This window comes from Coffea arabica, chromosome 2c (assembly GCF_036785885.1).
Source record: "Coffea arabica cultivar ET-39 chromosome 2c, Coffea Arabica ET-39 HiFi, whole genome shotgun sequence".
Taxonomy (NCBI): domain Eukaryota; kingdom Viridiplantae; phylum Streptophyta; class Magnoliopsida; order Gentianales; family Rubiaceae; genus Coffea; species Coffea arabica.
The window spans coordinates 71,754,982-71,769,086 of record NC_092312.1 but is presented as its reverse complement, the minus strand read 5'-3'; the positions used below and the strand labels follow the sequence as shown (position 1 = coordinate 71,769,086).

General features: G+C 34.1%; 2 protein-coding genes across 2 annotated transcripts; both read right to left on the bottom strand.

Moving 5' to 3' along the window:
* Nucleotides 1-1,784: 1,784 nt before the first annotated feature.
* Nucleotides 1,785-2,751, bottom strand: LOC113724635 (wall-associated receptor kinase-like 20). The gene has a single exon (XM_027247518.2). The coding sequence runs from the start codon at nt 2,721-2,723 to the stop codon at nt 2,082-2,084; it is 642 nt and encodes a 213-aa protein (XP_027103319.1). The 5' UTR covers nt 2,724-2,751; the 3' UTR covers nt 1,785-2,081.
* Nucleotides 2,752-6,801: 4,050 nt separating this feature from the next.
* On the bottom strand, nt 6,802-10,798 carry LOC113727752 (single-stranded DNA-binding protein, mitochondrial-like). The gene is made up of 6 exons (XM_027252079.2): nt 10,595-10,798; nt 10,090-10,277; nt 9,746-9,954; nt 9,574-9,674; nt 7,306-7,365; nt 6,802-6,963 (listed from the first exon to the last, which is right to left on the bottom strand). Exons 1-6 carry the CDS (start codon nt 10,665-10,667, stop codon nt 6,947-6,949), a joined length of 648 nt encoding a protein of 215 aa, XP_027107880.1. The 5' UTR covers nt 10,668-10,798; the 3' UTR covers nt 6,802-6,946.
* Nucleotides 10,799-14,105: the final 3,307 nt, after the last annotated feature.

Here is a 14,105-nt window from a genome sequence, read left to right as displayed (position 1 = left end):
TATGCACTAGCGAATATTGATCATATATTGATGCATGTTATATATATATTAAAGTTCAAATTCAATTTAGAGTTAGGTTGTATGTATCCATACCTCTAGTATACATACTGTCAGTATATATATAATATTAATCATTTTTTTTTAATAAAGGTGTTCCTTTTTGTTGGATAAATTTTTTATGCTCTGACCATATATACACTAGCAGGTTTAAATACATACCATATATGCCAAAATTAGTGTTCATGTTCAAATTCAAATTGAGATGATATGGTATGTATCTAGTTCATCATTGTATAAACTAATAGTGTATGAAAGATTAATCCTTTTTTGTTAATTATGTTTTGAATTAATCTTTCAACATTGACAGTATACATACTAGCGGAAGTGAATGTAATCTACACGTGTAAAATCTAAAGTTCAAATTAAAATGAAAATTACTTATCGTGGATCAAATACCCTTCAATTTGACCTAGACAATCCTGACCGTGTAACCTAATTGATTAGAATGGGCTAACTCGCTTTGTACGCCCGAATTTGTACAACTCTTTTACTTTACTCTCTAAACTTTAATTTTGAATACTTTGCACCTTAAACTCTTAATTGTGGACACTTTTTACCCTAAATCTCAAATTTGCCCCATTTAAATCCAATCAATATAAACTTTAGCAAAATTGATGGAATAAAAGGAAATCAATGACAATGTGCTATAAAAGTGCGAAAAGGAGCAAAGGATCGCAACTAGAATAAACTTGTCCCATTTAATAACTAATACTGTTAGCAAAACAAACGAGATAAAAATGATGCAAAACAATGATATTTTATCATTTTGTTTAGGTTGCGATTCCTTTGCACCTCTCAACCACTTTCAGCATATTGTCATTATTAATTTATATGCTCATCTATTCTGTTAATTTGTCTAATTTTGCTATTAATTGAATTTAAATAGGACAAACTTGAGAATTTAGAGCGTGAAGTATTGAAAATTAATACAAATTCAGAAGTGCAAAGTAGAGTTAATTGATGTGCATCAACATTCAACCAGTGCGCCTCACACCAACGTGCATAACTACGTAAGCCACTCGCTCTGCTCTCAACAATCCAATTAATTCATATCATCATATGGTGTAAAAAACCTAAACATTCAAATTTATCAGGAATAGTTATCATGAATCAAAGACCCCTAGTGTACATACATCATCAACGTTAGAAACAATCCATTTTATTTTTTTTAAAAAATAAATCATATATACACTGACTGATGACTGACAGTATATATATTAATATCATTGGATTCATGACATATGTGCAAAAAATGAATTTTAAATTCAAATTTTGTATAGTTATCATTTATCAAATACTGACAGTGTAGGAAAGATTAATCTTTAAATCAGACGCGATCAGCTTATAGCCCCAAGGTACAGCTTCTTGCTAGACCCACCAAAAGGGGCTGAAGTGCACATTCGGAAGGTAGAGCTTAGGATTAGCTTTGCAATAGCGAATTAGCTAATAAGGACCGGCCTACAATAAATTAAAAATCTAACCAATTATTGTCGTAAAAAAAAAATTTATTCAGTGCCTTATCCCACTTTTCTAAACATATTAGTCACTGTACTCGAGCACATAAATTTATTTATTTTATTTTTGATCCAACGCACTTAGCTTCAATTGATACCTGCAGCAAGATTATTTGATAAAGAGTGATATACACGAAAATCTTAAATTTTGTTTAGTTAAGTAACAAAGGGGCTAAAATCTACCAAATACAAGCTTTAGCTTACTTGAATTATTCTCAATGACCACTTCTGACAATAACACATTTGCATAATCTACAGCAAACAAGAACAAGCCTAATAATTGTGGAATAACATAAAAAGAAGGGAGTTGAGCAGGCATAGTAGACAATCATGGTCATGTTGCTACTGCAATATGTGAACACTATCAAGTGTGAACAGCCACTGTTACTGATTTTCATATATATATATGAAAAGGGACAACCATTGCAGCAGCTATCACGGCACAATACAACATCCCCAGGATGCATCCCTTGGAAATTTGTGTGCCATTCGAACGATACATCACTTTTACACTCCCAACCGGAGGAGAGTCTCAGTTGGAGGTAGCCATTGCAACTCAATGCCAAACAGCCAATCATCAACAGTGGAGGATTTTAGATCAACTACAGAGGTATAAGCGCTGCATCCTCCAACTCTGATTCTTATTCTATGTGAATTCATGGATGAATCTTTGAGGTAAGAGCAGCAAAGCGTGTTTCGACATCCCTTTCCCTCCTCAACCTTGCCTTCAAACAGCCTGCAAGGGCTTGTTACAGAACAATTTAGTGGTGACAGAAGAATGTCATCAGAACAGTTAAACAGCATCACGGTGTTTCTTGAAGAAATATTGAAAGGAGAGTTATCATCTATCCTTAGGCCACCTAAAGAAAGATCAGAAGATCGGCAAGTGCGTTTTTGAATAAGGGGAGGGCTGATGATTAGCCTATTTTCAAGCTGATTAATACTGAGGATTTGGTAGTAGAGCCCTTCAGCTGATAAGAATTCTAGGCTGCCATTCTTGCAGTAGACCTTATAGTTGGAGAGTCCACAGGTTTCACGGGTGCTAAGGGGATAGGGAACATCCAAATTGCCACATTTTGGGCATGCATTACTGAGTAATGATGCATGGGAAGTTGATGAAACAAGTGAAAAAAGAATCAGAACCAGCATGGTAAAAGTAACAGTGATTGATGGTGATGCTACTGATTATTAGATTACCAATGGAGCAAGGATTACTATATTGTTGCAGCTATTTATAGGCGAACCATGGAGAGGGACGTATTATGGCCTACCCTACCTCATGCTATATACCAGGTACCGAAATATTTTAAACCAGAAAATTTATGGATGACTGAAAGTTAGTTTGATGTTCGTGAAACCAATTGATATGATGAGAAGGTAGATTCGTATCCTTTCATTCTAAATCCACCCCATACAAAGTTTTTTCTTTTCTTTTCTTTTCTCTCATACAAGTTATAAGATACAAAAAATGTATGGGTTTAAGATGAAATAATAATAACTCAAGTAGTCAAATTTTGCCTTTGATTAAACGAACTTTCCAAATAGTAAGGGGGCAATAAATTATTTTTTTTTCTCATGTCAATTGATAAAGTCCAATATTTAATAAAAAAATTTATTACCAAGACAACCAATTCTTCGCACTACTTAATCTATCTTTCCAAAAGCGGAAAAAACAAAAAATCTTATTTGCCATAAGAGTGAAAGAAGCACAAACTTGAACTTCTGCATATATAGGATTGATGTGGTACGTAGTTAAAAATGTCTTTTCTTTCTAGACTTACAACGAGGGTTTTGGTTATCATGGTCCCCCTTTTTCCTTCCACCTTCTTTCCCACTCCTCCCCTTTCGAAGAAATGACAAAAGGGGTTAAAAAAAAATAAAGGATTGCCTTATCATCCTAATTGGGTTAAAAAAATAAATTAATGCCTTATCATCCTGATATCCAATCCATTTCAACAAAAATATCTTGTCTCAACTTCCATGGCAAGATACGTATCAATATCTTTAATTAATTTTTAAATCATATGTAAAGGTAGGGTATGTCTAACGTGAATTCACTGAGAGCTTGTTAAAATATATTTCAGATATTAGATTTTTGAAATAGCTTTGTTTGGATATCATATTATTCCAAATAATATTTTGTTTGCATCACAAACACATTTCTAACCTACCTTTTTATATTTCCAACCATCTTTTTATCTCACATACGTCACATCACAAAAAATGATACAGCGATTATTCCAAATAATACTCTATCCAAACAAACATAATTAATAATTCTTTATATGTGGATAAACATAATAGATTAGGTGAAATTTAAGTGTGTTAACGGATGACCATCTATTAGACAAAAACCATACAGAATTATAGTTCAGCCATCAGTTAAGCTGATCTCCATGCTTATTGAATCTGATTAGCTATTTCTGTCACTTGGACTCAATGAGTAATTTTCTCCAGATACTGGGACACTTTTAAGTACTTTTCCATTATTTACTGCCTTCTAACAAATCAGGTCCTCCCAAATGGCCCAACAAGAGAACAGAATTCCCAAAACAATCATTAACCATTTAAATTCCACCTTTCTTTATATGGTTGGTGTTTTCAAATTGCCATTGGATTCATATTGGGTTTAGAAATGGAAATGGGAAATCTCCAAACAATTTAGTAACTTATCTCCTCTCCACGTTTGCTTTCTTTTATTGGTAGGTAACAACTAAATAAAAGGCCAATCGTCAAGCCTGTAAAGGAAGTGAGTTTGCGGAAAGGCCACTGTGCATGAATGCCAATGACATATTATAGGGTCTGTTTGGAACCCATGTTTTTTATCCAATTTTTCTTCTACAACTATACTTATAGTGATATCAAAAACTCCCCAAAATTTTTTAAATACACACCTCAAATACCCAAATAAACAAACAAATTTTTCCCTTCTTTCTTCTTCTTCCTTCTTATACCTCAGTCTACCACCACCTCCACCAACGCCAATTTTTTTTTGTCTTTTGCCTTTCGTTCTTTCCTTCCTCCCTCTTTCTCTCCCTCCTCCTCCTTCTCATCCTCCCTCCTTTCCCCTCTTCCTTCCCTGCTGGTCATGTGATCAGGTTTGACCAAATCCTTCTCCCCCTGCTGGTTGCGGAGAAGGTTCTGGGAGGAGCAGAGGAGAGGAGGAAGAGGGAGGCAGGGAGGGAAGGAGAGAGAGAGAGGGAGGAAAAAAAGAGTTGTTGGTGCCGGCGAGGAGAGTGGGGTGGTGGCAGTAGGAAGGGAGGAAGGAGGGAAGAGGGATAGAGGAAGAAGAAAGGAAAGAAGAAAAGGAAAAGAAAAAAAGAAAAATTGTTTTTCTAATTTTCAAATACACAAAAATTTTCTATCGCTTTTACAGTAAGTTGCAGTAAAAAAACTTTATACAAATACCTAAAAAACACACCTTTCGAACACAGACCCTAGTAAGCTCAGTAACCCTAGAATTCTGGGACCATGTTCAGTATAACCTTAACCAGCTTGGGCAGCTGGCCATGTTCTGTTGTTATATAATAGGAGTTCAATTAACAGCTTCAAAGATAAAATCTCTTACTCAAAATCGACAGAAAAAATCAGCTGCAACATCAACAAATAGTTGGAAATCCTCAATTTGCCTGCCTAATCAAACTTTATCAATTCACTCATAAGCTGTATACAGCTAAAAAATGACTTGCACCACATTCTCTACACCCGGAAATTGTTTCTAATAGTTTCTTACGTAAGTGCTGACCAAGTTCATCACCAGCAGGAGCTTTTATTCAATTATTCAGACGCTCGTTAACGGCTTAACACTACAATAACCCTACAAAACCCTGCACTACTACAATGTTCGTATTTTAATTCAGGGTTCTTGAGGGACCATTTTGCCTGATAAGGGAAACCCTGCACTAGCAGTACTGAGCTCTCAAAAAATTATACAAAATGTTAGAACTTCATATACGAGCAGAGAGACAAAATTATAAGTTACAAAAGTTTGCTAATGTTTGTCATAGCCTGTCGAGATATGATTGGCCAACTGAATAAAATCTATTCACGCTATTGTCATACCTCTACACATTACTATTTTCCACTGACCAATGTGTCATCACCATGATGATGCCTTCCTTTGGCTATGACAACATTCAAACATCATTTTTATTTTAATCTTTTTCGTCAAGCAACAACAAAAAAAAAAAAAAAAAAAATCGCTTTTCTTGAAATCTGTTTGCTGAGTTGCAATCATCATTCTTGGTGTCAAAAATGGTCTAAGTTGCAGTATCTAAGCCTGAGACACATGGCAAGGGTGACATGCAACACATCTGTTCTGCCTTTGTTTCTTTTCACTAATCCTACTTTCCACTCTCAAAATAATGTGCTTGTCATATGTTTGACCATGATGACTTCTTGGCTGTGGTAATTCATCCTGCAACGCGGAATTTAGGTTCTAGATATTTAAAGAGATTTATATCTGTCAACGGAGCCTGAGATTATTAGAGAACTGATTAGAGGAATGTATGCCGTGTGGAACCTAAGTAGGCAGTTCTAACACTTGGGCTTCTACAAAAACAGAAGATGATTTGAAGATTTTACTGATTCTTTTTCAGCAGGTTGTTTTCTCTTCTTTCTTTTTTTCTTATAGGAATTTCAGCAGATTTTCGAGGAAGAAAGAGTCGCACACCCGAGCCTGGACAAGCAGTTCGGCTTTTTATTTTTTAGTGCAGACACAGTTTAGGGAGTCCTTTGCCAACCCTTCAAAATGCCCTGTTCTTCCCATATTCTTTGATGTCGAAGGGGTGGGTTTCCTGGAGTACATAAATAAATGTATGATTTGGTCGTCTTAAGTCAAAGGGGGATAGGGCTAATGCCACAATAACAAATGTTTACATAAAGATCAAGTGGAAGGCTATGTAATGATCCATCTTCCTTTGGCATAAGTTTGGCCATCAATCCTGCTGCATTATCTTCAAGATATATGTTAATCCAAGAATCTTAGGTAACAAAATATGTATTCAGGCATCCGTCCTAGACGTCCAATTCTAATCCAGAACTGAAAGTTTTAGAAACCCACGCAAAGCAAAAACATGATATTAACTTCTTTGCCAGCAAAAGAAATATATCAATTGACATTTCATGATTCTGGATAATATTCAAGCCATAAAACAAATAAACTCTAAAGCACCTATAGTCGCCAGATTGGAAGTTGCAAACTATTCCCAATACCATGAGTTTGCGAAAGCTACGCAAGCCAGTTAGACCTTAATGCATAATCTGGCAGCAAATCATTGAGGTAGGAATAATATAGATTCTTGCAGTAGTTAAGACTTGTCAACTTCCCCATTTTTCCGAACCATGTTTGTCCAAAATGGAATTGGACATGACTACAGCAACCCTTCACCTGCCAGCAACATATGGCAGTATTAGGCGTGTTAGAACCAAAGTTAGAGAATCAACCTAGTTTCAAACTACAGGGATGTAAAGAACATATCCAAAACAAAGTACGTCATAGATATTAAAGTAAACCTTTGGCAGAGCATGCATTTCCAAATTGGATTCAATCACATACAAAGATTTGAAATTCATTTTTGCCCTGGCCAACTCAGTAATTGTTGAAATAGCAACAGATTGACCAGTAATAAGAAGTTTTGAGTGGGTAACAGTAGCAGCAGCTATAGGGATGGGTAACATCAGGCATCACCATCGTAGCTGACCAATATCCGAAAAGTACAGTGTCACTTACGGAGCTCTTCAAAAGAAATATTGCTGATACCCTCTCCTGGTTTTATTAGCCGAACCCTTCCTGCAAGAGAAGATAAAAGCATGTTTAAACCCTTTCAAATTACCAGTACTCCACATTTGTGGTCTATTATCTATCATATGGCCAAAAACCATGAGTCCAATGCAGAGTGCGCCCTTTGCCTTCTGTTTCTGTGGCGAACAGGCAAAACGTTGAATTGTTACATATGTAAGAGAAAGCACACTCATTATTATTCAACAAATGATAAAAGTTTAAAATCTTGTGACATTCCTTCAAATTGGAAGAACATAGAGAGACAGGAGATAATTTTTGCAGCATACATACAGCTTCAAGTAATGGCCAGGATCCAACTTAACGAGATCCTTATGCAACTCTCAATATCAAAAAGTGCGGCTCAAAACTGCAAACCAACCAACCAAGCCACTAACTAACCAGGAAAGTTATGCTTGACTTGGCTTGCTGAGTTCAGCACTAAGTCAAGTGGTACTTTCATTGCATGAAAAGTTGTTAAAGCCAGAGACGAGTAATAAGAGAAATGTTGCTAAACTGGCAAATACACGGCAACCCAGGTTCTTCGGCCTACACCATGCAGGTACCACAGATGTTAGCTTACAAAACTGTGGGTCATGTTATAGCAATAATATTTTAATGTATCATATACATTCTTAAGTAGATCAAATTTTGGTCTCTGAATTACAAATTACCATTTAAAATTCAGCATTAAGAGTTGTAGATGTTTATTTTGTGTTTAGAGTTGTGGATGGTAATAGTTCATTTAAGGTTACCATATTGATCCCACCGCCTGAATGAGCAATTCTAAGATATTGGTTCTCTCATTTTTGAGCCTATCAGGTAGTTGTCCTTGGTCTTTGCAAGCATGGCAAAATTACATCAGCAAATGGTTGATAAACCAAGACAAAAGTCCAAGTTGGATGTAAATTGGGCGAAAATCAAAACAAGTGAAGGGTCTTTTTCATCCTACTTGTGACATTAATAATAATTTTAAATCACATGCTTCTTTTAGTAATTCTTTCCTAACCATATAAAGGATGTTTACCCATACCACAAAACTTCAAGGGTAGGACACATAGAGGGTACTTAAAGGAGTTTAAGCCTCTTGGACAAGAAAAGGGTAAAACTCGAAATGGAAACATAACTTTTTACGCTCCTTCCCCCGAAATGGGAACATAACTTTTTACGCTCCTTCCCCTACCATTCCTTGTGCTAGAAGACATTTAGAAAGTTAAGTACCCAAGAGTTCTCTATCCCCTAAACATGATTTTGCATCAGCCACTGAACACAAAACTAGTGCATGTTTGGCAGTGTACAAATAAAACCTCTGTATCATGATGTGACATTACAGCAAATGGAAATGAATAAACGATAAGAACAGAATGAGCATTTTTAGCGATTGAGAAACAGTTACATGTTAGTAACATCGTATAAATTATTAGTTACTGACTATGAACTCAAGCAGTAAAGCATATCTAGTGGAACACAGAAAAAAATGTCTGCCTGAAATAGGGATACCAATCAAAAGTCAAAAAAGAGGGCAAAACATAATTGTTTTGTTGCAAAAAAAAAAAAAAAATTCAATGAAACTCCAAAAGCAGACAAAGCTTTAAATCAAGGATGACGTCCTATAATAAGTAAATTCTGTTCTCAAAATTCGTGAAGCAATTAGACAGATCAACAATTTATTTATGAGAAGCATTTTTACACTTGCATAGGTGAAATTACAGACATATGAAAACGTATTCCGTCAGTTCAAAAATAACTGAAGAGCTCCCAGCATGGATATTGACCATTCAATTTCAGTTCAGTTTATTCTAATGCTGGCATGGGAAGGAATGATGCCTACTGACTGAATACCCGTGATTTGAGTAGTAAGAGTAGCTCTAAGATTTCTTGCTCAGTGGAAAATGTGGTAATCTAGGTATGGGTTTCTTCAGCTCACATTTTTCACTTGAAGAAATGGGAACCATGAGAACAGATAAACCTTCAAAATTTCCATTATTTAGCACGCTTTTTTAACCGGTTTCTTTATTGAATTTTTAAGCACATCTGGCAAATTGTTGATTGCAGACACCAAAATACTGTGGCTCATCATGAAAGGCCGGGAAATTGCATCATTATTGATGGCAAACAAAATGAAACAATGCCCTCTCTTGCAAGCTACAATTTGTTGCCCTGTTTGAGAATGGGTATATTCCTGCTTCTTATGATATTGAAAGAACATAAATGGCATACCATCACGGCGCACACAAATTTCTGGAATGTTCTTAACTGCACCATTGATACTGTCGTTGTAGACTCTGGTTTCAATTTCACCCTCAACATACACCGAAGAGCTGTATAGGTTCTATGATTAGATAGACACAAAAAATTCAGTATCTAGTACATCAAAACGATTGATCCATACTTTTTTGCAAGCTGTTGAACTGCGTAAGCCCCCAGCATTTCATTATGAACTGCAATACGATGCCACTGAGCTGGTTTTGGCAAGTCTTGAGCTTCTGAAATTCTCTGATCGTACAGACCCCCAGTTCCAACTGTAAAGATTGTTACAGTTCGCCCATTTCTCAAGATCTTCTGAACCGGGGCTTGCCCAACTTTGCCACATAGATATGCCTGACATAGAAAGCAGTAATTAAAGTTGACATGACATCTAAAGTTCCAAACTATTCCAAACCAAATATAATTCACAATCAACCAGTTCGTACAGTTATAAAAAAAAAAACTCTTCTCATTTCAAACAGCATGTACCTTGTGGACACCCCGATAATTCCATCCCCTTTTCGGATCCACACCCTGAAGTTGTAGCTCAGGCTTTTCAGGATGAAAATCATCATCCTCAATCTCTAAATCATGATCACTGTTATCCTCCTTGTCGTGATCATTATCAAACGGCCCAGATGAGTAACACAGCTTTAAATTTCCTTGCATACCCAGTGCTACATTTCACCACAAAAAACAGATAATGAATTCAATGCACCAGAAAAGTGCATAAACATTAAGGAATACCTAGCAAAGCCGCACCAACTGTTTGCAAAAACTCCTCAGAGAACACACACGAACCAAAATGCAAAATAGAGTAACCAAGATACTTTTTTTGAACTCAACCCATTAAAAATAATCGGAAAAACATCCAAAGAGATGAAAACTATTTGATTTGGGAAGCAGTATCCTGACACGTCAAGAAATGCACAGTCATGCATGTGTGAAACACTGAGTAGAAGCGGGCGTGTATGTAAAAGGTGAGAAACTTTACCAAATGGAGATGCAGGTTTTATACTGGGAGAGATTCTTAAGAGTTTGACGAGTTTAGAACTGAGAGAATTCATTGTCTCAAACCAAGAAGAAAATTTCAGCACAGTGGGGTTTTGTGATGAAAATGGAGGGGTTGAAGAAGGGTTCTAGGAATAGTTCATTTTCATGACGGGACTTTATGCGGGTCTGGGTTACTGGGTCGGAATGATTCACAAGTTTCAGGGTCGAACCTTTCACTGGGCACACAATAAGGCAAGTATGGTACTTTTCTTAGCGAATGTGCAAGGGTAAAAAGTAAAGGGGTTTATTGATGACACCACCTTATTCATCAATTGCATTCCCTTTGACTTTGTTTGACATTTATATTTTAGATAAAATTGCTTCTCTCAATTCATTGAATTTAAAAAGGACCTATCTATATCTATATAAATTTGAGAACGGATCTTTAGCAACAAACCTCTACGCATCTTTTCACTATCAATTCCATTTTTCTAGTATTTCATATTTAATTTAATTTATAAAATATATTTCTCTCAACTTCCACATCTACTTTTCACATTTGAAATTGTTGATTATTTTTTAAAATCATTTTATTTCAAATTGTTGGTTAATGTGCATGTTATTCTATTTGAACTTCAACCCATCACGTTTCGGATTACCTTGCATTATTTATGATTCTACAACAATTAAAACTTCTATAAGACCATAAGAAAAGATAATAAATATAACATCCGTTCATGCTTTCTTATTAATTTAAATGAGTAAGATTATTTACAGTCCATTTTTATTATTCACACTTCAATAATCATTTTGATCATATAATTTTCATTAATTAGACTATATGATAAAACAAATGGTGGAATTGCAAATAATAAAAAAATGGAGTGCAAATAATATTTTCTTAAGTAAGAAGTGGCTTCCATGCCTTTCTAATTTAAAAAAGTAGTGGCTCCGATTATATAGGAATTTAGTTTGAACTTTATTTGTGGGAAGGTAAATAAAAAAAAACATTGCCAAACTTAGTAAAAGTAAAAAAGTAAATGATAATATTTTATCCTTTAACTAAGTAATCCTAAGTAAAAGGGTAAAATTAAATAGAAAACAAAAAGGAAATAATGTCCTGGATTTAAAAAATCAAGAATGGTACCATTCGTGAAATCCAAATTATAAAATCACTAAATAAAAAATAAAGTACTACTAGCCTCCCACATTAATTCATTGTTCAGACCAGCACATTAATTCATGCAAAAATCGTGCCTTCTCATTTATAATACAAACTCCATAACATTCAACAAAAATAATTAATCTCCCAATATTGGTGTTCGTACTTAGAGTTGATTGGTGTGAAAAATGTTCACACCTTCATAGAAGATTATCAAATCGAATGCAAAATGTTTGTAAGTATTTCATTTATTTATCAAATTATACTAAGGGAAAAAGCCCGCGCCATGCGCGGGAATTTAGTACCTATAAGTAAAGATAGTTAATAATTATTATTTAGTATTTTCTAGTATAAGAATTGAGGTATGACAATTTTATTATGTGATATTAAACAGAAAAATCATAAATTACATATTGAGTCAAAAAATATAATATGCAATAAAATATAATTATAAAATATGATTAATCACTTTGCGTCTAATATAATAGAATAAAAGATCTACTTATATCTGCTCATACATTTTAGGGATGTTAAATTTTGTCGTTTAGTTTGAATTTGATCTTGATATGAGGGCAATCTACCTCATTATCTTGTCATCTAAGTGAGATTTGAAAAATTATCATACTTGAAGAAATCATTGCTAGTGGAATTTCGGTTCTTGCAAGCCAAATTCTTGGATTTATATTGATTCCAAGGACATATCATCATGAAAGCTCCACATTGACAAATCAATCAATTATGATTTATTGTATGATTTAGGACATATAGCAAAGTATCTCCTTCTCGATAGGAGTTACAATCACAAAACATCAGTTTTTGAGCTAGTTGCAAAGATATACAATAACTAACACACTAATCTAGATGAATAATTATCTCAAAAAAAGTACTAAAACATCTTAATCCACTCAATTCAAAAAAACAATTAAAAGTAATGAAGTACATACTTTAGATTTGTAGCCAAATAGTTTTAAGTAAATAGCTAAACATATTGGCAAATCAAATGAAGTGAAAAATTGCCTAAATGGAATCATCAAAAAAGTAGTAAATGATTTGAAAATTACCGTAACTAATAGTTAAAACAACAAAAGAAGTAGATGCAATCTATCAATGAAAAAATTTATGATGACAAATTTATTCTAAACCACAAATAACAATTAACAAATGTGATCTCCTCCCTATTAAGCCTATCTAACATGGGCAATTGAATTAAAACACTAAAAAAAGTATTGCACGTACAACTTGCAAGATTACAAATTTCTTACAACCAAAAAAGTAAATTAGCTAAAGAAAACAAACCTATTGAGAAAGATGTTGCAAAATAGGAAAGAGTAGTAACTAATATAGCAACATCTGAATTCAATAGACTACATGATTGTAGTGGAACAAAGTTATAGGTAAATGAAATGAATTTGAATAGATGGGGGTTACTATGGTTACAGCCAAGAAACCAAACTTCTCTACTAATCAGCATTAATTGTATCTTAACATCTATATATCATGAGTTTGCAAATAACTGTTGAGAATGGCTTTAAGAAATTAAGAGACTTAGATGTTAATACAATTAAATGATTAAAATGATTTTTATGTAATTCCACTAAAACACAAGTTGAATTCAATTGTACCGAATATTTAATTGGATATCGAATACTGTCACATATTAAACTTACCCATAGGTTTAAATGTCTGAGAGGACATTTAAGTAATTATAAAAAAAAAACCAAATCAGCTATAATGATTCATATTCAATACTACAATTGCACTTCAAATACTCTCATATTCCCAAAATAGCTCCATTCTTGCGGTTGAAATCTTTGCCCTAAACTCATTCTTATATAGTATAAGGAAAGGATATTCAATTACATTTAATTGGACCCTTGTATTGCTCGATTTGTGATATACATTTCTACTTTTTTCAGGATCCAACTTCCATCAAAAGTGATAGTTTATAAATAATAGAGATGTTTTTATCATACTTTGAACCATAGCTACAAAATTTTATTTTTTAACTATATTTTGATGTGCCCTAAATGGTACGAGCAATTACATAAATTTTTTACTCTTTTTAAATTCCTTCCTCAATTATAATTTATTCCAAAAATACAACTTATTGTGCACAGCACAGGTGTTTAGACTAGTTTTTTATGAAATTGCAGAGCAATTAAAATGAAACAAAATGGCATTTTTATTCTTTCACAAGAGTTAAACAGTTAAGGGAACGGTTATACGAAAATGAGAGTGCCAATAACGTTTTCTTAAAATTATTACCATTCTATCACCTATAATTTTTATGTCAATGGCCTATTTATGTTGACATCAAAAAGGTTTTAAGTTTGAAAACTGAGCTTTAGTT